This window comes from Hibiscus syriacus, unplaced genomic scaffold (genome assembly GCF_006381635.1).
Source record: "Hibiscus syriacus cultivar Baekdansim isolate YM2019G1 unplaced genomic scaffold, ASM638163v2 tig00110384_pilon, whole genome shotgun sequence".
In the NCBI taxonomy this organism is placed as follows: domain Eukaryota; kingdom Viridiplantae; phylum Streptophyta; class Magnoliopsida; order Malvales; family Malvaceae; genus Hibiscus; species Hibiscus syriacus.
Genome location: NW_024062715.1, coordinates 208,536 through 236,376, shown reverse-complemented (window position 1 = coordinate 236,376; position 27,841 = coordinate 208,536). Strand labels below are relative to the sequence as shown.

Below are 27,841 nucleotides of genomic sequence, written 5' to 3'. Positions count from 1 at the left end.
CTTGAGGCTATTTTTACAGTATTCATTCACAACCTTTATTATCTTATTTTTACTTTAATAGCTTTTATTTATTTAATCGTTTTTATTATTATTTAAATCTCATTTCACTAAACCCCCTCATTTTACTGTCTTTCGCCTGGTTTAAAAAAACCAATCAAACATAAATTTGTGATTTTCTAAGTCTATGAGGATTCAACCCTTATTTCTCTATACTACGCATTTCCTTATTGATTAATTGAGAAAAAAAAGAATTATTTTGACATCGAAAACGAAAGTTGTTAATCACCTACTAAAAAAACTTGGGTGTCTCAATTGTTTCTCGAGTATTCAAATAAGGCTAGTTTTATGTCACCCTAATTTATCTCATTTCTAATGTAATCATACATTATTCTTATTCTCACTTGAAGTTTTATTTGAACTTTACCTAACTAGGGGCATACTATATGTCCACGATCATCTGTGTACCATTCTAGGCCCATTTGGCCAAATTCAAGCAGGGATTTTGGAACTAGCCTCAAGGGTTTCAAAACCTCAACATTCATTTTTGAGGTCTAGGCAGGGGTTTTGAAACCTCTATGAAATTTTAAATTCTGGACAAATGGTTTCGAAACCAACAAAAGGGGTTTTGAAACCTCTTATGCAACTTAAAATTTTTACAAACTTAAAATTTTTACACGTATAAACACTTCAAAACCCTCACAAAAACATCCCAACACTTTCAATTGACCAATATAAGTTTATATATGAAAAAATGGAGCACAATAGGGCTTCATACAAATTAAATAACATCAAATGCTAGAATCTACAATGGATGATCATGCATGCTTCATAACTTATCTTTTCTAGCTTGAATGCATTCTAAAGACTCACAAATGGTATGAAAAAGTTATAAATGTGTTACCTGATGATTCTAACTATTAGGACTCCTCTCAAAATCAACCAAGGGTTAATTTTTCTTTTCCCTAGCTTTAGAGTTTTCCTCCGCTTCCTTTTCTAAATTAAAGCAAGAAGATGAATTTTTAATCTATCTAGAGCTTATATTAGAGTTAAGAACAATTTAAATAACTTAAACTCGCTGAAAACTAGCTTGGATCACTTGATTCCTTTAAACCTCCCTAAAACCCATTTCATGAAACCACCACCAAAACTTGAGATATGAGACGTAAATTGAAGTTTTAAGGATAAAGATTAATATTCTTATTTTGGATGACTTAAATTGGACTTAGAATTTCAAAAGCTCCCACCTTTAAGGCTTAACCATAAGAGGAGAAGAAGAAAGAAGGATGAAGAGAAAGGAAGAGTGTTTGAGAAGAATGAAGGAGAAGGGTTCACGTGGGATCACTTAAAATGAAAAAGGGGTTTTCATATTTTTAACTCAATTCATGGGCATATTGCACTTCTGGTCCCTCTTCCTTTAACTCCTGTTCAAAATCATCATCAACACTTAAGCTCTTGTGCCCAACTTAAGCCCAATCCCAACTCACATGGGTTCAAACTATTCTTAGAAGGTCTAACGGACTCGACTTATGGATCTCGACTTGACCCGAATTACTGACCTGGGATTCGAGGCATTATGCTCTCATTGGTAGGTCAATCAACTTGCAAGAAGATATAAAATTATTGAATACCTCACTACCCAAAAGTAAACTCGCACACCCACTTTTCTCACTTCTAGATCTCACCGTATTGTAGTCACAACCCAGTAGCCAAAACGAAGATAAAGTATCTTTCAAGTTTGATAAAGCTTCCCAAATAATGGATTGATTAGCCACTACACAAGGAGCGTAAATGTTCGCTACAACCAAGTTAATACCAGATTGAGTCCAAAACCCCAACAAGCAAATGTAATTCCTTTCCACTATGGCTTCCTGCAAATGGAATTTACTTCTATCCCAAACCGATAATAATCCTCCTGACCTCCCAATAGCAGGCAAGAAAGAAAAATCTACATCGTCATCCATCCATAGCCTCATTATCTCCTCCACTAAGAATTTAGACTGCTTAGTTTCTTGAAGCAGAGCCATTTCCACCTTATTCTCCTTAAGAAATTTGCGAAACACCATAAGTTTTACCTCACAAGGTAAAACTATTATCATAGATGCCAGGGGAACAAAAACAATCAACAATTAGAGCAAAACATCAATGTACCTCAGACTGGAGGACAAATATAAATCACACCCACACTGTGCGCATTGACAACAATGAGATGAGAGCAAGGGCACAAGCAAATCAACAAAAACATGACTAGTCCATTAATCATACATTTTAAAAAACCAATTTCAACTTTGGGAACTTATTTATGCATATGTTGCTTCATTTTATCTAATATTTACATATAAATAGAAACTTGGATTTCAAAAAGCATAAAATCCATTTAGAATAAAATCAAGAAAATATAAAGAAAAAAATATAATCAAAATACCTTAATTGGAGAGCAACACTAAAAATTTCAATTTTTTCTTTTCAGTTATTATTCAACTATCAGATAAGAAAACTTTTCTTGAATTCCAAAAGCCACAACTTGAGTTTTTAGTATTAGTGGACAGTTTACATGAAAAAGCACTGTTGGGGTAAATATAGTCAAATTAATTTGACAGACAAGTGTACGTGGTGTCCCTCTTTGAAAAAAAGGGATTTGAAGCATAAAAACATAAGAATCCATTTAGAATAATATCAAGAAAATATTATGGAAAAAATATAACAAATTACCTTCAAATGCAGAGTAACACCAAAAATCCCAAAAAAAAAATTCAGTAATGTATTCTTCAACGATCCTGATCAAATCTTGAGTAATTTTTTTTTTCTTTACAGAGAAAACAATAATAGAACCATTTATGAGAAACGAGATTTCCAAAAAGTCTGATATCATGGAAGTAAAAAAGCATATTTCAAATTTAAGTCAAATTAATTCGATAGACAGTTCGACGTTGATGTAGCCTCTTGACACACTTTTTTGTATTCCTTTGGAGTGCACATGGACAAACAAACTATTGGATGTAGCAATTAAAACTAGTACTAAAGTGTTGATTTTAATTACGAATTGATACACCTGGTACATTTTCTTATTACAACTTCTCTCTGTAAAGCGAGAAATTCTCCCATCCCATGCATGTCTACATATAATAATTTAATATTATAAATGTAGTCCATGCATGTCTGGTAACATATGTAACATTACAAATGTGATGGAAACTAAGTGATCATACTATAATATACTATTACATTATTGAAATTGTTAATAATATATTCTTAAAATGTACCAGGTGTACCGTTGAAGACACAGTGAACCATGATTCACTAGTCACATCAAATACTCATCAATCACATCACTAATGCTAGGAGCCACCTTTTCAAGTTCCCAGACATTCCTTAAGGTAAAGTTAATAATAATGTATATATCATAATATATGTAAAAAAAATATGACACCATAAACTATTATCATAATAAAGAAAGAGTAGAGAATGTCGAACCTCGTTAATTTAATCTGATCCTATAATGAATTTCTTACACCAACACACCAATTGAATGTTTATCAACAATTTCATCTTTTAAGGCGGATAAAATATAAAAAAAATGACACATGTACATCATCAAATTTCTTGAATCACTATAATAAATTTGTTTATTTGTGACATATGAAATATTATCATTGAAACTTACATTTATGTCACAATTTGTATTTTGTGACGTAAAAATTTATGTTACGACGAACTTCACGCTAGGTGTGTCACTAAATGTCAAATGTGATGATGTATATGTTTTCGTCATGTATTATTAAACATATAGTGATGTTATTGTAAAATGTCACATTATTATTTGTATTAAGTAACAATTATTACGTCATCAAATAATATAAAATTTTGTCACTAAATATTCACATAGTCATAAAAATATATTTTTTTATTTGATGAAAAAAATATCGTTACATTTTATTTAAAATAATAATAATAAATTATAATAATAGCTTAATTTTTAAAAAATATAATAAAGGATAGAACTTTTTTATAAATTTCAATAAAGGACAAAACTTTTATAAATTATAATAAAGACCAAATTTTGTATAAATTACAATAAAGACAAATTTTTTTATAAATTATAATAAAGAATATTTTTTTTATAAATTACAATAAATACATACATCTTTCACAATAATGGCCCATATTTTTTAAAATTGCAATGAATATAAAATTTTCACAAATTACAATAATGGCTCATATTTTTATAAATTACAATGCAAAACCAACATGGAAGTCGAAGGAGCAGAAGGTGTGCGATAGGGTGTTGTTCAGTGGCATGGGGCTGAGCAGCTAGGCAAGCAAGGCATAAGAGCGCTGACGGGGCACCATGGTGGTGTTGTCAGGGTGCGTTGATGGCGCTGGAGGATGCTCAGCAGATGGGGTGTATGTGAAGGGTGACTGGGGGTTTGCAAAGTGTTGCTGAACAGCGGTTGGTCAAGCGGTGGACCACAATGGCGCTGGATAAATGCAAATGGAAAGAAACCATTAGAGATTTAAGACAGGAAATCTGCAGACTGAAGTTGCGAGAGCTATGAATATTGTTTAATTAAGATAACTAATAGGAAAATAAAATATTACCTTCTCCTTGGATCGAATCCAAATAGATGTTTGCAATCAAATGCTAGAAACCAAATCTCGAACCACCAGTAACCATAACAGCCAATAAATAACAAAAAACACATCATCAACCAAAAATAATAAAAATAAAGTCAGTTAATTTACAAAGGCCTCACTGTAGATGCATATGTAAGCAAACAAGTAGATAGTTTCATACATATGATAGTTAATGCAAACAACTCATACTTCTGTAATGATGCATACCACTTTGATAGTTAGATGCAGTGGGATACCTTAAATTGCTTAACCAATCATATCTTTTTTGTTGCGAGTTCATGTAATTACTATAATAGATAAACAAAGTAGGACCAAGTCTGATTTTCATTTCGGTAAGGTAGATAAGCATACAAATGGCAGTTTAAAAATGTCTTACCCACAGAAGTTGTGCAAGTAACAAGATTGTAATTTTGTAATAAGTTAGATCAGAACATATAAACATTCATTTTAGTATTCTGGTTTAAGACTCAAATGATTTAGCATAGTCGTTTCTGATGGCCAAAAGACATATAAGATATAATTAAATGTTAGGAAATGAGAAGTTTGTGGAACTGTTAAATCAAAACCCAATGTTACCACTGCCAGCTAGATGATCTAATCATATTTCTTGTTGTATTAATCTGTAATGTGAAACTAGTTCCATAACAGTGATAATAACAGTGATAATTAAATATGCATATATTTAAGGATATCTCACGATTATGGTCTTCAAATTGTAACAACCCGAATATTTACAAAATAATATTTAATTGAAATTGGAGGTTAATTGTGAAAATTGGTAAATTGTTGGTGACTAAATCAAAATTTATGAGAGTTTATAGGCCATTTTAGAAGTGAAGGAAATCCAAGGACCAAGCCTTGAATTTACCCTAAAACTGTCGGCAGCTTTGATTATAAGCGTACATTTGGTTCTGATTTTCAGAACCAAAATGTTCCCAATTTTCCTTTCCCATACGCAGTTTCCAACTCCGATTCCGACGCCGTCTAAATTCCGATCATCGTTTTAAACCCACCGTTGTGTTCATCATCGAGCGAGGAACAAACCCTTCAAATTAATTGAAGCGAAACGCGACCAAACATCGGGAATTTCCAGTCAAAGTAGCGACGGTTTTGTTAGCTCTATCGCCGCAGAAATCTTAAATTCACCGCTGATCGTTGCTCCGTTTACGACACCTCCCGCACCATCGTGTTCCTTGTGCCGTTCCGAGTTCACCGGTGTCAACCTTGTCCGCCGTAGACGGCGGCGCGTGAGGAGGTGGTGCAGTCAAAGATTCGGCCGATTTGAAATCGAGCTCTCCGCCGTTCAAAAATTTGAACCGATCGTTGTAAGTATCTTGAAATCGCTCAAAATAATTTTTAGAAATTTTTACGGGATTTTTAGGGCCCCGGAGGACGCCTCACGCGCCACACGTGCCGCCGCAGGGCGAGTGGCTGCTGGAAACCGGTTTAACCGGTTTTCAACCGGTTCTGACCGGTTTGACCGGTTTCAACCGGTTCGAACCGGTTTGACCGGTCTGAACCGGTTTGACCGGTCTGACCCGACCCGACCGTTGACCCGACCCGACCGTTGACCGTTGACCGTTGACCGTTGACTTTCTTTGACCAAAACTTAAAATGGCTTTGACCGAGCATTAAACGACCGTTAATCTTTTCCGAGTATACCTATCCTGATAGTTTTCGACGTGCCGAATCCGTTTCCGTGGTCCGTTTTGTCAAATTCGAATCCGAAGGTCTCCAAATCTACGGTCAAAGTGGTTGACTTTGACTTTGACCAAGAATTTGAATTTTCGAAAAGTCATACTTTATGTTTTTCGACGCCCTGATTCCGATTCCGCAATCCGTTTGGCCAAATTCAGACTCGAAATACCTCAAATTGATAGTCAAACCCGAAAAATGCGTATATACTTAAGAAGTTTAGCTTTGAACAATTAAATAGGATTTGAGACTGATAAATATTATTGTTTGAAGGTACAAGAGACTCTCCGGATCGTTCGACAGCTCGACCCAGCTCTTCTAGATCAGTTAAACCACGTGTGCCAGTATTCACCCGTTCGAAAACTGTAGCAGAGCATGGTGAAACCAGCAATCAGTAGATTTGTTATTTGAATCTATTGTCGAGGTGTGTTCCCTACTTATTATTGAACTGTTTTATTGGTTTTAATATGTGGTAGACCGAATTCATTGGTTATTGTTTTATGGATGCACCAATTTAATGTGACAATTTATGGAATATGGCTGCTATCTAATTTTTGTTTTGAAATGGTATATGATTACTATGTTTTTGGATTTATGGAATTTATGTCACGGTGTAATTGGATTTTTGGAATTGAATTACGATGGAATAGCTCTGATCAAGCTAACTGGGCCTAATGTGACTCTTGAGGGCCCCAAGATGTTTCATTAGGTCGGCTTTCCTTTGCTGTGTGCTTAGGGTAAGCTATATGGACTTATTGACTTGGGCTTAAGGATACAAGCTTCAGAGCATATCCTTAAGTCGGCTTTCTTTTTGCTATGTGCATAAAGTAAGCTATATGGAAAATAATTTTGGGAACTACTGATGGTGTACCAGAAAAGGGTTTAAACTATGATTTTCAAAAAGTTAAACTCTTTTACGAATTTGTGAGATTACTGGACTATGATTTGTACCTATTGTGATTTTATGGAAATGTTGGGACACACTGAGCCTAGCTCACCTTTTGAAAATGTTTTTCCCCTTTCAGATACTGTTGGGTAGATACCTTGGTTCGAGCACTTGGAGGATCAACATATCTCTTGAAGTAAATCAGATTGTAATGTTTTTATCTGGCAAGTTGACTTTATTTTGGTGACATGGTCTTTATTTTAAAATATCGGATTTTATAATGATAACACTTTTGCTACTACTGCTCGGTTTATTGTGATTTTGAATTTGAAGACATGTTTTAAATTAAATTAGTATTTATTTGTACTATATTTACGAGTTGGATTTTGATAGTATAAATTGTTTATAATTTCATGTTATTTATAATGTGATTTTATATTGATGGAATAACGGTTGCGAAAAATGTCTTTAATAATTATAATGTGATCCACTAGACTTAGTCGAAACGCATAGGCCGGGTCTAGGGGGTTACACACCATTCTAATTAAAGAAAGATACAGATAAAAAGCACCGTCCTTGTAAGGCTATACAAAGGGGGTCCATAATGTTACCACTGCTCTTTCATGGGCCTATTTACAGGAATACATTATTTTTCAGTCAAGCTTCTTTCTTTCTTCTTTTTGGATAATTCAATTTTATTATCCAATTAAATAGAAACTACTGCAAAAAAATCATCGATCACATAAACCTTATGTACATCCTACTTACAAAACAAAAGATCGGTTAATCTATATCCCAATAATTACATAAAAAAATATTAATACTATCAGACATATTAATATTTTTCCCTCTCAGTTTGATTCCTACGGATTCTTTGATGAAAAAAAAGAGGTCTTCGGCAAATCTTGTACATCCTCAGAAAATTCTTCGGTTACGTTTCTCCCATAAAACATAGATTTTAGCACACCAAGCAAGCTTTAAAATAGTTGAAATAAGAGACTTGCCTTTCCAAGTATTGCTTGCCCAAACGATCATGTATTCCCAGGAAGAAATAGATTTCTTTAACCCATTATGGAGTAAAATTGATTCCCATAAATTAGCAGCCAGGGGACATTCAAAAAACAGGTGAGACCGAGTTTCCATCGTTGCATTGCAAAGAACACAATCCCCCAAAGTGATAATCCCCATTCGTTGAAGTCGATCCCTTGTAGGGAGTCGATCAAGAAGAGACATCCATGCTATTATACTTTGTTTCGGAATATGATGCGGGAACCAAATCAAGGATTGCCACGTGACTTTATCCCCATTCATTCTAATTTCCTGCCAGATTTGTTTTATAGTGAGGGTGCGATTAATGATAACTGGAAAAGCTTCAGATCGTAGCTTAAGGATTCTGTTGAAATTCCAGTTGAAATTGGGGCCTCCTTCAATCAGCCAAAAGTTTTTCTCCTTTAATACATAAGCTTTGATCCAGGCAACCCAAAACGATCCTTCTCCTGCAAGGATATTCTTGATGAGTTTAATCATGCAAGCTTTGTTCCATGATTTAAAGTTCTTCAGCCCAAGACCTCCCTCGGATTTAAGTAGACAAATTTTTGCTCAACTAACTCTCGCGCCTGTAGCAGCCTTATCGATTCCTTTTCAAAAGAAACGGGAACAAAGCTGTTCGATCTTATTGATAACAACTTGTTGCCTACACCAATAGGCAGTCAAGCTTTTTAGCAACTGCTTAATAGTCAATTCTAATTATTCTAAAAGACATACATGTAACTATTAATGTGTCAAAATGGAAGGACTACATAAAATGAAAATCATTCTCTTAGCATTAGCAAGCAACCCACCAAGCAACAAATCCCAGAAATCCAAAATAGTGGATTTAAATGTTCATATTCATGGTGTTTAAATAATTCACCATTGTTTGGGGTGCAATTTGTTTCAAATGCTTAGTTCGGAATGAGCTCATAAAAAAAAAAAAGTAGTCAGAGCTTTGGAATTTTAATGCACTATATCCAAAAAAGACTTGTGTGAAGAAATTCTACGAACCTTTGAAATTATGAATAATGAAGATGCAATTGTATTGACTTTTAAGGTTGTAATATATCTTTTTGGCACTTGAATCCTGTAACTTTCAACAATTTCCATTAAAAAAACGTTTTATCACATCTTCTGCAATTTTCCCTTCATCTCTTTCTTCTTACTTTGATGAAACAACACCTTCAACAACCCATAACTGAATCAACCTATCAACGTATATCTCATAAGCCATACCTTCAGCGATGGACCACGATGGCTCTAGATGACTGCAGCAAGAGCAATGGTTGGTCAATAAGGTAAAGGACGGCTGTTGTTTCTGCTGCTGATAAGCGAACGATGCCTAGAATTTTCTCTTTGAAAACCTAACCAGTTGTTATAGGGTTGTTAAGTAATTATTAGTATTTAATTAAAATTGTAGTTGGCTCAATGGTTGATCACACGTCTAAATTTCCTTAAGCATGGGTCCGAGTTGTGCCACTAACCAAATTCATTTTTTTAAATTTAAGTCAAAGAGTAAAATTAGTGTTGCAGTCCTTGATTAATCTATATTTCACGTTAATGGCATAAAACTTCTAAATATTATGAATTGACCTTATAAACTTTAAAAAATTTCCAAAATAATCAGCAATTCAGAATTAATATACTAAAAATAAAATTTAAACCCAAAAATTCTTTTAGTCATAGCACTCGACCTTTGACTATGTCAATTAAAGATTAAATTTAAGGGTCAATGGGTCTTAAATTTACACATACATACAATAATATCTAAAAAAACCTTTTTCTTTAAAATATAAGTCAAAAAGGATAAAATTAAAGGTTCAATCCTTGATAAGTCTATAATTCAAATTAATGACTTTAAATTTCTAAAAAATCATGAGCTCATGATGTCTTTTATAACTGACGTATAAAAGATAAGAAATTGTGACAAATAATTGTTTGTCACATTAAACCTATTTTTTGTGGCACGTTAAAACGTCACATTTTATGTCTTGTAAAATATGACAAATCAAATTGTCAAAAATAAATTGTATTGGTGACAAATTTTCAATGTCACTACTTCAAATTAGATCATAATAATAATTTGTAACTGATACTTTCATTTCAATTGTGACAAATTCACAACGTCATCATTTTATCTAAACATCAATGAAAGGTTTCCCACCAAAAAATCTTAAGGCAATTTTGGCTCCAAACATATAGCGACGAAAATCGATGACATTTATTAAAATTATTATAAAATATATTTGTTTTATAGTATATTTTGTGACATTATACATAACCTCATACCGAAATTTCATCATAAATTGATAAATTTGTTTTAGTGAATGAATGATGCAAGTTACGACAACCAAATTATTAATACTCATGAAAATTCATGCACAAGTAAAATCATGCAAATGAATGATATCAAATCATGCAAATAAATGATAACATATGATAATCAAAGCATGTCCTAATTTACAAAAACATTGAGGAATATTTTCAGGTAACAGTGATGACATCCTATCGTGTTCTAAAGTTTCTAGCTGGCATGTATATGAGTAAGAAATGTCTATAAATTATAAGTATGGGTAGTATTAAATATTAAGTAATTGAATTTTAAATCAGATGGTTTTTGGATAGTTTTATTTATGATATGAAAAAGAATAGAACTGTCTAGTTGTTGCCTGAAACTGAATTTTAAATAGAGGTCAGAATATTATTATATATTTTTTATATGAAAAATTATTTTACAATAAAAGCTAAGAATTGTAAACTTTTGAAAGAAACAAAATTTTACCAGTTTTCAAATGTAGATTGTCTCCTAATGTTTTGTGACATCTTTGACTCGTGTTCGGGGTTGAATACGGGAAAGGGGTTTTACATAGGGAGCAATTACTTACCCATTATTTTGAGAATATTACTAAATTTTGCATACCCATTATTGTGAGAAAATTACTAAATTTACATTCCTAAATTTTACGTACTTAAATTTTTTAGAAACTAAAATATTAAAATTTTGGACCCCTATTTTTAATTTTTAGATCCGTCACTGATTTGTGGTACAAGTGTGGAATCTATCTCGCACATCCTGTACGAATGTTTGGCAGCTCGTGCAACCTGCAATGAGATAATCAAGCCGAATCTAATGGATAAATTTTTCCGTATGAATATAGTTGAATGGATTCAATTAAATCTCATGTTATTTCCTAATCTCATGCTACCTAGGATGCTGTTTCTTCTCTTTTGATAAAAAGAAAAAAAGTTACAATTTGATCCGATAAATTTCTTTAATTTATGTTGTTTTTTCCTCTCACATGCAAATAACTTACCAAAGATAATATAATTGAATAAAAGTAAGAGCTCAAAGTACTTAATCACGTCTCCAGATCATTCGAATGGTAGAAGAGATGAGTAGTTTACAAAATAATATTTTAATGTACATAAGAAGCAAACCCTCTTCTTTTTTCTCTTGGGAGTATCAAAGTTTCTAACATATTGTAGTAAGCAGTCGACATGAAGCAAGGTTTTCAATGATGGCTCTTCATTCTTCAACTCCTATTGAAAATAAAGATGATTAATCAACCGATCATCTTTCAATGATCTACCCCAACATAACCATGCCCATTTAACATCAGACTATAACATACGTACACACATATATATAATTATGATAGTATGAGCTCGGTAGTGATTATGCATTAGATTAAGGTTCAATACAAAAAATGTCTAAAATATATTTCTTTTCGTCTAATTTTTTTCAGTCGTACAGACATTAAAAAATTTCATCAACCACTAAAAAAAACATTGTATTTATAAATTTTTGAAAAAATTATTTTAAAATTATTATATTATTAAAAAATCAAAAACCTTAAAAAAATCTCAAAATTCTTAATTCCAAAGCATCAATCCTTCGTCGGCCCCTATCGTCTTGCTGCCTCCGGTTGCCTATCCATCCATTGTCTAACCTCCATTGTCGGACATCCCCTTATTATTGCCCCAAATCTCTAAATCTCATATTCAAATCTCTATATCTTAATACCCAAATTTGTAATTCTTAATTAGAATGCAATCTTGGGTCTCGTCGTTGTTACTAGCAAGGAGAATCTGCTTGTCACTGTTGCTGCTACGTGGATTCACCGCTGTTGGTTGAGTGGATGGTGGTCGCAAATTAATTTGCAATTTGCGTAGCTAAACAATTTGCAAATTTCAAATTTCAAATTTCAAATTACAATCCACGAAAGTGTGGATGGGCTCATTAGGTGGGTGGGTAATGGTGGCCGACGGATGGGTGATGGTGGCTGACGATGATGATGGCTAGCAGTTTGTCCGTGTGTGGGAGCTGCATGAGGCTCTATAAATTTTTGGGTAATTTTTGAAAAATAAGAAAAATTGAGGGATTTTTTTAAATTTATTGATTTTTTAAAAAATATTCTAAAGGAAATTAAAATTAGGACATTTGTTAAATATAAATTGGTTGAGTATTTTTAATGAAAATTGTAAACGGGCTTCACAGACTAGAGGTGCTTAATGAATTGAACAGTTCGAACTTGACTTGGTCAAAATTTAATAAAAGCTTGAATTGAATTAATTTGAACTTGAGCTCGACTCGAGACCTTAACGAGTTAAGTCGAACAAAATTCAATTTGATTCGATAAGTTCACGAGCAACTCATTTATTTTTTGTATATATAATTTTCTAGTAGTTATCTTATAAAAATATTTTTATTCAAAAAAATTACTAATTTACTAATAGATTATAAAAATATGATAAATTGGTAATCTATTAATTTTACAATAAAATACAAAAAATACTAAACTATTAATTAATATTTTACTACACCCAAAAATCAAGCCTAGTTATTATTTTAATATATTTTTGGATTGTTACTTTAGAGTTTAGACTTTGAAATTACTTCATACACTCTTTTGATAATTTTTGGTTAAATTTATTAATATATGTTTATTTTAAGCTCTATATAATATTAATAGATTTTACTTATAGTTTAGAAAACAAGGTTAAATTTATTAATTTTGATGAGCTTAACGAGTAAGAAGACGAGCAACGAGCCGAGTAACGAGCATAATGACCAACGAGCTTAAAGAGTAGCAATTGTTTTAACAAGCACGAGTTGAGCAAAATTTTAACGAGCTTAATGAGCAATGAGTTGAGTCGAGCAATAAAATTTTTTAACGGGCACGAGTCGAAACGAGTCATTCGAAAGGTTTAGGTCGGGTCATTTCTGGTTGAAACTTGATTCCGATCAGGTCTGGGTCCGGGGTGAGTCAGGTCATTTTGGGTTTGGTTTTAATTCATGTCTATGGTAAGTCATAACGGGTCGGGTATCGGGCAAGGTAAAACTCATATCGGTTGGTTTTCGGGTCGGATATCGGACAGGGTAAAACTTAGATCGGTTGGTTTTCGGGTCGGGTCTGGTCAATATCAGATCAATTGGTTTTCGAGTCCAGTCAATACCATATCAGTTGATTTTTGAGTCAGGTTAATATCAGATTGATATGTTTTGATTTGGGTCTATCTTTAGATTTTCGGGTAAATACGGGTTGAGTTAAGTATGAGTCCAATTAAGTATATATAAAATTATTTATATATTCATATAAGAAAAAATATATTTTTGTTTGTCAAACTTATCATCTAGGTTAAAGTTCAACTTTCAAACATTTAATGTTTTAAATTACACTATCAATTATGGATGACAATTTTCCTTAAACCTATAAGACATATTAGATTTTGTGACATAAATTTTGTATTGATCTATTATGAAAAGTTTATGGTGCAACCTATTTAGTGAAAAATTAAATTTTAAATTATAAATTTTATTCTCAATTAAATTTTTTTAATTAGATGTTTGATGTCTAAATATAAATATAATATTTATTAAAATTTTAAAAATAATATAATAATTATATTTGAATGAATATTGATATAAATAATTTTATAAATGATATTACTCTTCTCAAAATATTTTAATTTTAAATTATAAAAAGTTATTTATTTATTTTTTAAAATCAAAACTTTAATTCTTAAATAAGTTATTTTGTGTTAACGTGTGTTGGTTCTTTTTAATCCTAGGTAACATTAGATTCGATTTAAATTTCAGACAATCTATTTCTTCATCTTATTAAAAAGTAAATTGTTCTTTTAGCTGAACTATGGGTGATCTACGAATTATCAATCACGCTCGAAGACTTGATGTCTAGAAACTTGTATAGGTGGAAGGTAGTGAAAATAGTTAATAAAACTTAGACCGATTAAAATCTTGTCGGTGAAAAATCTTTTAAGAATCTCTGATTCCATACGCCTCCTTTGATTATAGTAGAAGCAGTACAAGAAGAAAACTTAGCTCATACTTAATGTGTAACCCTGTTAATATTTATTACTATCAACGCTCAAAGGTCTATCTAGTCTCCTTAATTATGCAAACTTTGCAAAGCATTTAAGTCAACAAAAGTGTTTAATTAGCAGCGTTCAGTGGAAGAAGCCGAGGCCATTTTTTCAAGAATTTGAACCACTTCTTTCATGGAGGGTCTCTTTTGGGGCACAACTGATGTACAACTAAACCCTAACCTGAAACACTTCAGAATGGCGTCTTCCTTGCATTCCAAGTCACCTTTTATAGCCGTGTCAGCCAACCAGAGCGCCCGGTTCTTTTCTTCCCCAGATGAACCTGCCGGCACCGCCCATTGCTCCACCAACTCCCTGGCTGACAACGCTCTCCCACTGAGAAGCTCGAGCAAAATCACCCCAAATGAGTAGACATCCCATTTGGGGTTCGGCTTGAGGCTCTTTAACGATTCTTGTGCTTGATATGGTGCGGAAGAGGTGGACCGTTGGTGGCTTGGACTTGTTGGTGGGTCGACTGGGTCACCATCACGAGAAGCCGTGGACCGCTGGCTGCTTAAAAACCTCAGTGACGACGAATTGTTTATTTTACAGCCGGCACCGTTTTGAGAGACAAGGCGGTCTAGTCCCAGATCACTGATTAAGGGCTCCATATTGGAGTTTAAAAGGACGTTGCTTGGTTTGATGTTGCCATGAACTTGCTTCTTTTCATGAATGTAGGCCAGTCCCCGAGCAACTCCTCTTGCTATTTTAAGACGGGCTTCAAGAGGCAAATGGCATGGTGATGATGAGCCTGATCTTCCTGGTTTTCACAGATCTAAATCATGTCAACAATTTTGCTGCTAATATGAACATGATGGGAAAAGTAGAGATATGGGAACTTACTGTAAGCAGTGGTGCAAGAGAGGCTGCCATTGGAGACATAATCATAGATAACAAGCTTCTCAGTATCTCCCCAGTAAAACCCACGGATCTTAACCAAATTTGGGTGCCTTAACTTGGCTATCATCCTAACTTGGCTTTCAAAATCCTTTAACCTCTTCACTGAACTCTCTCCTATCCTTCTTACAGCAAATGCAGTCCCGTTCTCCAGCACAGCCTTGTAAACAATGCTCAACCCGCTCGTCCCCAAAACATACGCCGATGCCTTCAACAATGTCTCTAACTCCAGCTCAGTTTCCCCATCCACTGTCACCAGCTTGCTTCCCCCTCCTCCTTTCTGGTTCACATTCATGACTTCATTTTTCTCCTGCTGGTCACTGTCAGAAGTGGAAGTCTCCCATGTCTCCGTGAGTTTTAACTTCATGCATGAACATGATGGTGATGGCATTATTGTTCCTAATTCGACGTGCGTTTTCGAAACCATGGCTTCCGGTTTTTTATCGACAGTGCGCTGATTGAGATGATCTTTTCGCTTCTTGAGTTGATAAACGTAAAGAATGATCATGCCGAGAATGGATATACCAGCTAAATCTGCAACAGCTATGGCTGCTATTGTGCCTGGCTTTAGAGTGCCCCTTCCTCGATGTCGGATTGGTTCTCCAGGTGACGAGCCTGCAGCCGGGGTTGAGACAATCGAGTTTGGTATCACTGCAATTGCTGGTGATATGGATTGGGACATATTTGGTGGATTCGAAAGCGTCGAAGGAACCGAGCAAATGGTTTTCAATGGCTTCCCACATAGATCAGCATTACCCGAAAAGAAGTCTATTTTTGATTAAGCATAGATAGAGACTCTGGAATTTGGCCTGTTAAATTATTGAATGAAAGATCAATGGTGACATTCTGAGGAAGCCGATTTGCAAACTCCGGTGATATTTGCCCTGAAATCTTGTTGTACGACAAGTTCAAATAATGCAAACTACGGCCACCAAAATCCAAAGGGAGAGAACCGTTAAGCAGGTTCGATGACAGATCAAAAACTTGAACCGAATCGAAACCTCTAGGTATATTACCCGAGAAATGGTTGCCCTTTAAAGACACAACAGTTAAGTTCTGCAAAGCTGTCAAGTTTTGGGGTACCTTCCCAGACAAGGCATTATCAGAGAGATTCAAGAGCTGAAGACTAGCCATGACACCAATAGACTGTGGCAACGGACCAGAGATGACATTACGGGACAAAGAGAGTACCTGAAGCTCAGTCGAGTTAAAGATGGAGCTTGGTAAAGTTCCATTCAAAACGTTGCTCGACAGATCCAAGTGGCGAAGGTGTTGAATACGGCCAAGTTCTTCTGAAATCGGACCGACGAGTTGGCTGTTGGGGAGGACCAAGCTGGTGACCCTTAACAGGTCTGGTGTTCCCGGAATCGCAAGCTCAGTGCAGGTCACTCCAGTCCATGCACATGGCGTTTCATCGTCATGGTTCCAGCTTTGCAGGACTGATGAAGGGTCACCCAGGATGGCATCTTTGAAAGACAGCAAGAGGACTCCATCGGTGTTGAGAGCTAGTGGTGAAGGAAGCAGAACAAGAAGGAAGGTTAAGCAATGGAAAATGCTCCTCTTTAAGCCCATGGCTTCTTCTTCTGCTGCTGATTTTGAGTATTAGTCTAAACATTCATATTGAAAGCAAAAGCTGGTTTTTTTTTGCAGAGAAAATACCAGAAGTGAAGTTGGTAAAATGATGAATGGTACTTGGCTTACAATGGTTCAAGACAATAAAAATGGCTGACGTTGTAATGTTTCAACTGTAAGTAAATTGAGCTTTTTGCAGTGTATAATTAGGGGGAAACAAGAGAGAAACAGAGACAGAGGAATCTCCTATCTGGAAGTAAAGGACATGCTAATCTCCGAGGGATGAAACATTTTCTATTTGCTCGATTAAAACGCCTAGCTTAGGATGCTTCCAAGAGTATACTATTCAGAGAAAGAAAATTACGGGGGGTTAGAGGAGGCTAGGGATGTAAGAATAAAAGAAAATTATTGGGACTAAAGTGCAAAAGCTAGAAAAAGGGGAAAAGGAAAAGATCAAATTTCGACCATTACTTGTGTCTTGTATCCCCATGAAAGTTGTAGTCTAACTATATTTTTTTTTGGTGGGTGGGGGAAGAGAATCAGTGCCTCAATAAGGATGTCATGATTTTGAAAATATTATCACATAGTTATTCAAGTGATTTCAATGTAATCATTTATTGTTAAAAATAAACGTATAGTTAATGTGATTGTTATTTGATTAACGATGAGTCAAAACTCCACATCAACTACACTATTTATTTTGTAATGACAAGTGGATACAGTAGAACCACTTAAATAACTATATCATCATATTACTAGAATTAAAAGTAGAATTATCATATCTAATTCTATAATTAAGTGATCATTTGAGTAGTTACTATTTTCTTAAAAAAAAATAAAACGGACATGATAAAATTTGTAGTCGAAACTCGTCAAGTCACATTCAAATACATGTCCCTAGTTACACTCACGGGCGATGCTAGGCATTGAACCAAGAAACAAGTTTATCAAAGCAAAGGCCACCATGGCTTCACTTGAAATACTCTATTTTCAACGTTCCACAACTAACCTTTATTCACACTAGAAATTTAAAACATCCATCAACTCACTACCATCTTCCTTTCCTATTGGTTTCAACTTTTAACTAATCCCAACCTCATTTTATCTAGGGTAAACTACTCATATGACCACTCAACTATTGTTCTCTTTTCCGTTTGACCATTAATATTTTGATTTTATCAATCAAAACTTCTAACTATTTAAATACTCCAATCAAGTCACTAACCGTTAATTTTTAACAAAAGAGGTGATATGACAATTAAAAAATTTAATATAATTACGTATTTAGTCACTATTTCTTACATATTATGTCAATTTGCTCTTAATTTTAATAAATTAAAATTGAATCAGATGATATCATATGTCATTGGTACCAAGATAAGAGTAAACTATATTTTTAAAAGTGTATGTTTGTGTTGTCGATAGTTAAAGAAAATTAATGTCCATATGATGTGTATATATTGTCAATAGTCAAAGAAATTCTAAATATATACTATTTTGTAATCATCTTAAACTGTTAAAAATTTCCATATTTTCATATCCATACTTTAACATGCATCAAACATGAATTATTATTCCTCTTTAAAAGACCAAATATTTTATCCAAATTTCCTTTTAGAACTTGGCCAACGCGGTGCCTAGGACATGATATTTGGTAAAAGATTAGAAAGTAATAGCTCTCCTAAAATTCGGGGTCATTTAATTATATAATAAACAAATAATATAATAAATATGGACGAAATTAAAATTTAATTTATGTGATAAAGTATAAATAATTATAAAAATAAGGCTTAATACTAAAATAAGGGCCCAAACTATACCTAAATTCTCAAATAGCTGCCTAAACTATTTTTTGACTCATCTAGGTGCCTAATATTACAAACGTTGCCCATTTAGGTGCCCGGGCCGTCAACGACATTAATTTTCCCGTTAAGTGACATGTGTCACAATTTGATATTTTAAAAATTTTATTTAAAATTACAAAAAATAAAATTATATATATATATATATTAAAGAAAAACATAGACATGTTGAAATAACCCCAAAAACTTTGAAAACCTTAATTTCAACCCCTAAACCCATGTCGACCATCTACCTTTGTCGTCGACGAAGGTCCACCCGACCTCATCTGCCCCCGACGACCCAAACCCCCATGAAATCGTGATCCATTGATAGTCGATCAATGGCTAATCAATGTTTTATACCCCGTGAACCCTAGGATGAAAATTGCGATCCCACGTGATCTCGACGACCAATCGACAACTTATAACTAGGAGGATGGCAGAGACTATGTCGGCGACGGTGGTCGTGGTCCGAAAGGGCGGGGGGTTTAAGGATAGGATTTGGGAATTTTAGGTATTTTGGAGCTTTTTTATAATTTAAAAGAAATTAGGGTTTTTTTATAAATATAATAATTTTTTTGATAATTTTTTAAATACTATATTGTGACACGTGTCACTTAACGAGTGAAATTAACATCATTGATAGCTTGGATATCTAAATGAGTAACGTTTGTAACTTTAGGCACCTGGATGGGTCAAAAAATAGTTTAGGCGCCTATTTGAGAATTTAGGTATATTTTGGGCACTTGTTTTGGTATTAAGCCTAAAAATAATAGGTAAATTTAAAATTAATAATATCTTTATATATTTTTTAATTAAAAAAATTAGAGAGACAACTGCCCTGAACCATATCATAACTCGGGCACCGATGAGAGGGGCTAAGCAAATAGCAGAAGTAGATGGAGGTTTTAAGCTTCATGTGATATGAGCAGAGAAACTCATCAAATCCGTGACATTGGTCCCCTACAATTGTACCCTCAGCAAACCGCATCTGAATTGATGGGCTGCCGAATTCAATCAGTTTTTATATGCATGGGAATCCCAAACTTTATTTGGGAAATGTATATTTTGATCAATTGTAAGACTATAATCTATAAGATATTATTCTGTTGAGTATTTCGACTATTAAAAGTTATAAAATAGTCGCTTGACTATTTATATATTCTGAATTTGTTCTTTTTAATTAAAAAATTGTCGGTCATCTGAGTTGAATATTAATTTGCTCATTAAGATATGATAAAATTATATTTTAATGATATGTATTAGCACCAATTTTTCTTTCAAGCACTAGATCAATGTTGTAATGTTTCAAGCACTGGCATGATGACATAATGTAAACGGAAAGACGATTCACAAAATACAACTCAAAAGATTGTGGGATCAGATTTTATTATATCCCAATCAACAAATTAATTTCCAGTTTCGACGGTCGCCAAATTTTTAATGAAAAAGGATACGTTTGGAATATATAAATAGTTGGGGATCATTTTTTTTAACTTTTAATCGTCAAGGGACTCAACAAAGCAACATCCCATAATCAGGGGATTAATTTGTAACTTTTAATAATCATAAGACTCAATAAAACAAGACCTTATAGTTGGGAGACCATGTATCTACTTTACCCTAATCTTTATACGCAATCGATGAACAACATTGAGTTTTATTATCTAGGGTAAATTATGCGTTTAGTACCTAAACTATTAGTTTTGAATAATTTTAGTACCTAAACTTTTAATTTTTTTTCAAAATATACCTAAAGTTTAGTTTTTATTTCATTTTAGCACCTTGTTAAAAACTTAACATTAAGTTTTAATTTTTTTTTTGAAAATTTAGGTACTAAAACGGGAAAAAATTGATAGTTTAGGTATTAAATGCATTAAGTTTTTAATGGTGATGTACTAAAATGAAACAAAAACTAAACGTTAGGTATGATTTTAAAAAATTAAACGCTTAGGTGCTAAATAGATCAAAATTAATAATTTAAGTATTAAATGCATAATTTACCCTATTATTAATGAGTAAAATAAACAAAGAAAATGTTGAAAGACTTATAAATAAATACTAAAATATTGACTTGAGAAAATGCAAATTATTTGCCCCACGACCTGATCCCCCTTAAATAAAATAACATCAGGGGTTCTCCTTCTTCTTTAGTTGAATTTTCAATTATTGAATTTTATGTTAATCGTTAAAAAACTGAAATTGAAAAACGTGAAAAATACGAATCATATTTTAATAATATTAAATAATGGATGAATTATTTTATTAAATATATTTTTAAAAACAAAAAATATATATTTCCACCGAACACATTGACAGTATGAAGTATGAACTCTTCTGATTAGGGTGGTAAATGAGACGAGATAGATTACGTATTATTTGAGATTGATTCGATCAAAACTTAATAAATACTAGATTCGAATAGACTCAACTTTAATTCGAGGTTGATTTGAGTAATGAGTCGAAATGAACTACTTGATACTTAACTCAAAAAACTCGTGAGGATCTCGAAAATATAATATATTAAAATTTTATTTTTTAAATATATTATTATTAATATTAATATTTATGTATTGATTTTTTAAAAAATATAATATAAGATTTTCATACATTTAAGGTTCAGATTTGAGTTTAAAATTTAATTAAAATAAGTTTAAGATTTTTTCATTTTAAACTTTTACTAATTTTATTTTATAATTTCTGGTTCAATCAAACTTTAAAATTTTAGATTCATACGTTTTCAAGTCGAATCCAGTTATATTTCAAAGTTTTCGAACCTAATAGAGGAGGTCAATAATACTCGGAATCGACTCGTTTACAGCCATATCCTTTTGCGCTGTCAGTTGAAACTGGGGCCCGCCATAAAATCATTAAGCGCGCGCACACACAAAAGGACAGACTCATAAAGGTTTTCAATGAATGCACTGCTATGTCACATTTTAATAAACAACTAATTACATAAAATAAAAATTTAATTATTATTATAAGTTTTAAAAATAATTTATATAAATATAAAAGAATTAATATATTTTTAAATTTAAAGTAGAAAGATCAATAAAAAATATTTATTTTTATTTAAATAAAATCACGCAGATGATTAAAAGTTATTTAATAAAAATAATTTATTATAGCTTATATATTAAAATGTAAAAAAGTAAACCCCAATTAAATATAATATAAAATACATATTAAATTGCCTGTCCGACGCTCCTTTTTATCATTTTTGCTCGTCTTTGTCAAAAAGATTACAGGGAATCCCGACACTGTTTACTTTGTTTCTTTCTTTTTCTTTGTCGGTCCCTCTCTCTCTCATTTCACATGCTTTAGCAGCTCTCCTTTTAAGATTTTGTTTATTCTTAACAATGATTGATTATTGTATTTGCAGTCTTGGACCGTAAAAATTGGCATGAAATTAAGGTTAATAAGTTTGTTTTATTGAAAATATTTTTTTAAAATATTTTTAATAAAATAAATTATAGTTTTTAAAAATTATTTTTTAAAAAATGTTTTACTATGTTTGGAGAATATTGTTTAAATTATTTTCTACTAGTTGATGTATTTTTTTAAAAAATTATTATAAATATTAAATATAATAAAATATTTTTATTATAAACATAATATTATTATTTTTAAAATATTAAAATAATTTATTTATTATTAAAATATTATTTTTATAATTTTATTAATAAAAATATTAGTATTGATATATTTTATTGAAATAAAAATATTATAAATTAATTATTTATTAAAGTAATAGTGTCATATTATATTTTAAAAAATATTAATTAGTATATTTTAAATATCTTTATTAAAATATTATTAGATTATTGTATTAATATTAAATATAAATAATATTATTCATTATTAATAATTTAATAATATTATTTCTATGAAATTAATAAATAATATAAATTTTATTAATAATTTATTATATATTATTAAAATAAAAATATAATATCTTTATATTATAATATAATTGATTATTTATTATAATATTAAAAAATATTATTAGAAATATTAATAAATATATTTTAAATATTTTAATAATTAATATTTTAATTAAAATGATATTAAAATATTTTATTAATATTAAATTCATAAAATAAAATTATTTTGAGTATTTATTCTTTGAAATTAAAAGTTATGAAAATGACTTACGTAAAATCAGACCGTAAGTTATTTTTCAGAAAACATAAAAGAAATTATGTTAATCAGGAAAATGTTTTACATTGACCAACTAGTTTTCCTTCAATCAAACACTGGAAAACAAGGAAAACATTTTCAGAAAATGATTTACGTGAAACAAATGAACCCTTAGTTATGATAATAAATTGTCTTCGGATATTAAGTATAGTGTCGAATATATATATATATGTTCATGGCTCAAGTTGATATGATTTGAATTATGAAATTGTCAAACAAATGATTATGGTAAGTATAATTGTTTGCGCTGTGTAATATTATAAAACTACGCGTGTAATTATACACAATCGAACAAGTAATATAGTAATGAGTGAGTATCGTCTCCACAGGGATTGGAGGGATATTGAATAAAGCTTATGCACTATTCTAAAATAACTAATTATAGTTAATATGATGGTATAAACAAATGACAATGTTGTGGCAAAATGAACTATATACAGATGAAGTTGCAATGGCAATATGGAAAGGTAGCAAATGGAAATGATGTGACAAGATGAAATGTAACCAATTAAAAATGCTAATGGAAAATAGATTGAGAATTCAGGAATGAATGGGATAGCCGGCAATCCTCACACAAACAAACTACAATGGGAATGATTGGTGGGCAACTAAAGAATCTTAAGCCTTGTCTATTCGAATGGTTCAAGCTTCTATGGCCTATTTGCTAGACAGAGTTTACTAAGAGTGTCCCTACGCTATCTCTAGTCAAGGAACCTGACAGATAAAAATGCCACGGGAAATCCTCTCAGCCTCAGCAACAACATCTAACCTATCGAATAAGCTCAACTCCTATTAGTTGTTGAAATCCTAACTTAGTTACTCTCGAACACTAATGTTGGATTAGGCTCTAGTTATTAGATAAAACCCATTGTTCACGTTGATCTTCCCCTAGTTTATCTCGAACACTAAGTAATATACTTAAGAAATGACTACTCTCATGCCTCCTATAATCTTAAGAAATTTGAAACAATGAACAAAACAAATAATAACATAAAAACATAAATCATTCATTTTAACAAACACTTAATCATCAAAAGTAAACCCATACTAAATAAGGTTAGTTCATGGTGGGGTACAAATTATCCATGGAAATAATTTGTTCCTTACAACCCATAAAATATAAAATGAAATCAAAAGGAAAAGGTAGTGGAAACTCCCAACACGCACGTTGCCGTGAAATCCCTCGGCCACCACGAAACACCTTAGCGACACCAGCTCCTCTCGGATGCACAACTCACCACTTCATTGAGCTTGGATATGGAGATTACCACTAAAAAGATGAAAAGGAAAAAAATAGAAACTTTCAGCCCCTCTTTTCACTATTGCCAACCTCATTTTTCCATATAAGAATCCTCCCAATTTTAGTGGCCACCTTTTCTATTTATACTAAGGGAATAACCTAGGTTTTTGTGTCAAAATTCATTTAGTGCCCTAAAGTACATTCCCTCACGTGAAGGTGGTTACAAAGGTGACAATGGTCTGCTCATAAGTTGTTGGTAGTAGAAATCATTTGGTGAAAAGGACAGTTGGCCTTGTGTGAAATTATCTTCAACTTTTTTGTCCTTTTCTACACCCAAAAATGCCATGGCACGTTTCTTTTCACCTCACCACGACAAGTTTCTTTGCACTTCCTTGCTCTTAGAACCTACACATCAACATCCAAACCAGGCCTTTCCCATAAAATAGCATCATTCATAAAATAAAATGCTAAGAAAAAACAAGTCCACCAAATACAATTATATGCTCCTAAATGCATCTAAATGAACCTACATACGCCTTAAAACAACTAAAAACTTAAGTGAAAAGGCCCTAAATATAGTCTTTTTACGGAGTTATCACACCTCCAAACTTATGCGATAGCTTGTTCTCAAGTAATGGATAGTAGTCAGCAAAAGAAAAATGTCATAACAAAGTTCAGTTTTAAGATAGTCATATGGGATAGAGTCTCAGCCCTCAGAAATGTATTGGCATCAACAATTTAGACAAGTGGAGATTTCAAGAATAATACCATAGGGCAAGATCTTTTACGAGTGTGTGTGCGTGTTTATATCCAATCTATGCTTAGTTAAGTTAGAAAGATTATGAAGAAAGTGATAACTCTATAAAAAGGATAAATTTAGGGCCTTTTTACTTAAGTTATTGGTCATCTTATGGAACATTTAGGATCATTTAGATGCATTTAAGAGCATATAACTGCATTTGGTGGTTTGTCTTTGTCGTGGCATATTATTGTGTAAATGGTGCTATTCTACAAGGAAGTATTGTGCTTTGCTAGTGATGTGTAGCTCAATGAAGCAAGGGGTGAACATGGAGGAATGTCGCGTCATCTTCAGATGGAAAGCAATGAAGAATTGTCGAAGCAAATTAGGATAAATCCTGTACGCAGAAAAAGACAAACATGAAGAAGATATTTTCATGTGAACTGCCAGCTATACACACTCAAGTATTTTCTGCCACCAAACGACTAGGAGGGGACCATATTTTCACATGAGGGGAATGTACCTTGGGATACTAAGGGAATTTTTTCACTAAAACCTAGGACATTCATTTAGTATAAATAGAAAAGGTGGCCATAAAATAAGAGAGAGGATTCTTTAAGGGAGCAAGGAGGCTAGGAAGCATCCAACTTTCTTTCCTCTTTCATCTTTTTAAGGGTCTCCTCCATAGTCAAGCTCAAGAGAGTGGCGTGCTAGGCATCCGAGAGGAGCTAACTCGCTAAGGTGTCATTCTTGTTGGTCCGAGGAGTAACCGGTAAAAGTGTCATCCACTCTTATGATTTATTAGGTTGTATAGTTTGGAATATTATCATGGATGTTTCAAACCCCACCATGAACTAATCCTTATATGGTGTGGGTTTTTATGGATGATTAAGTGTTTATTTTAATGAATGTATTGAGTTTTTATGTCCATTTTTTAAGTATATTGCTTAGTGTTCGAGAGAAACTCTGTTATAGATCCTTAATGTTCGAGAGAAACTAAGGGATGATCTACTTGAGCAACGGGTTTTAGCTGCCAACTAGAACCTAATCAACCTTAGAGATAAGATTAGGATTTTAACGACTAAAAGAAGTAATACATATTTAATAGGTTCGATGTTATTGTTCACGCCATCGTGGCATTTGTTTCTGTCAGGTTCCCTTGACTTGATAGAGCGTAGGGACACTCCTAGTAAACCCTGTCCAAAAAATAGGCCAAAAAAGCTTGAATCATTATGAGAGGAAAGGATTAGGATTCTTTAGAAATTTCACCATTCATTTCTATAGTTGCTTGTCGTGTGAAGATTATTAAGTATGCTTACTTATTTCTGAATTATCAACTTGTTTTGCATTGATATTTTCAGTTGTTTACATTTCAATTACATCTTAAATTGTCACGACGTTTCCATCTACCTTATTTCCATCACATTTCCACAATACCATTCATATTCGATCCATTTTTCCACTACATTCTCATTTGTGCATATCACCACACTAATTGTACTTAGATAGTTTAATATTCGTGCTTTAACTTAACTTACAATTTCCTCCAATCATCGCGGGAACGATACTCACTAACTCTTTATTACTTGTGTGACTGTTTATACTTGCACATATTTTGCATCCAATTTATAGTACTCACAACACACACCAAGTTTTTGGCGTCGTTGCCAGGGATCGACAATTGAAAGTTTAACAGTTTTTTATAGCATTTTTATTTTACTCCTGTTTATTTTTCTAGTGCAGTTTTACTTGTTATTTTCCTTTTTAGGCTTTGCCATTTCATGATCAGAAGGACTATTGAGGAACCTCTTTATGTTATATTACATGAAATCGAACATTTTTTCCGTAAAAGATGACGTGCTCAATGTGCTAATAGAGCCATGAACAACAATCAAAACCTAGGTGTTCAGAGAGTTCAAGATACTGCAGATCTGAATACTACGAAAAATCAGAATGTTGGAATTGTACCCCGAACTAGAGCTATTCGAGATCACTTAACTCCTATTTTGGATGATCTTAATCCAGGCATTGTCGCACCCAAGATTCATGTAGCTCACTTTGAGCTCAAGTCAGTCATGTTTAACATGTTGAATTCTATAGGACATTGTGGGGGCATGCCTCATTAAGATGCTAGGAAACATTCATTCATGTTGAAGCTTAAATTATTTCCATATTTTTTGCATGACCAAGGCTAAAGCTTGGTTGAGTGGAATCCCATTCAATTTGATGGAGTCATGGGCTTATCTGTACAAAAGATTTTGCCATGGTATAATCAATCGAACATGAACACTCAACTTAGAAATGCCATATCATCATTCCGTCAAGCTGATGACGAGTCCATGTATGAGTGTTGGGATCGATACAATGGATTGCTTCGGAAATGTACTAATCATGGATTTCAAGATTGGACTCAAGTTGTAATGTTTTAGAATGGAGTCAATACATCCACGAGGATAATTCTAGATGCCTCGACAAATAATAGTTTGCTAGACAATTCACATGAAGAGGCATTTGACATTCTTGATAGATTGCCAACAATGATTACCAGTTCACTTCTTCAAAGCTTGGAACAAGGAGGAGGACATAAGGGACTTTCAAGCTCGATGCTAAGGATTCCGTTTTTGCCCAACTTTCAGCTATCACCAATATGTTAAAGAGTATGTAGCGTTGCAATGAGGTGAGAGAAGTGAAGGTGGCCAATTCAACATGCCTATTATGTC

The 27,841-nt window shown here is 32.8% G+C and overlaps 1 protein-coding gene across 1 annotated transcript; it reads right to left on the bottom strand.

The window, feature by feature from the left end:
* Positions 1-14,567: 14,567 nt before the first annotated feature.
* LOC120122094 (receptor protein kinase-like protein At4g34220) lies at positions 14,568-17,499 on the bottom strand. The gene is given in 3 exon segments (XM_039141336.1): positions 14,568-15,389; positions 15,473-16,297; positions 16,300-17,499. Coding segments are annotated over 3 exon segments (2,310 nt in total). The 5' UTR covers positions 17,099-17,499; the 3' UTR covers positions 14,568-14,703.
* Positions 17,500-27,841: the final 10,342 nt, after the last annotated feature.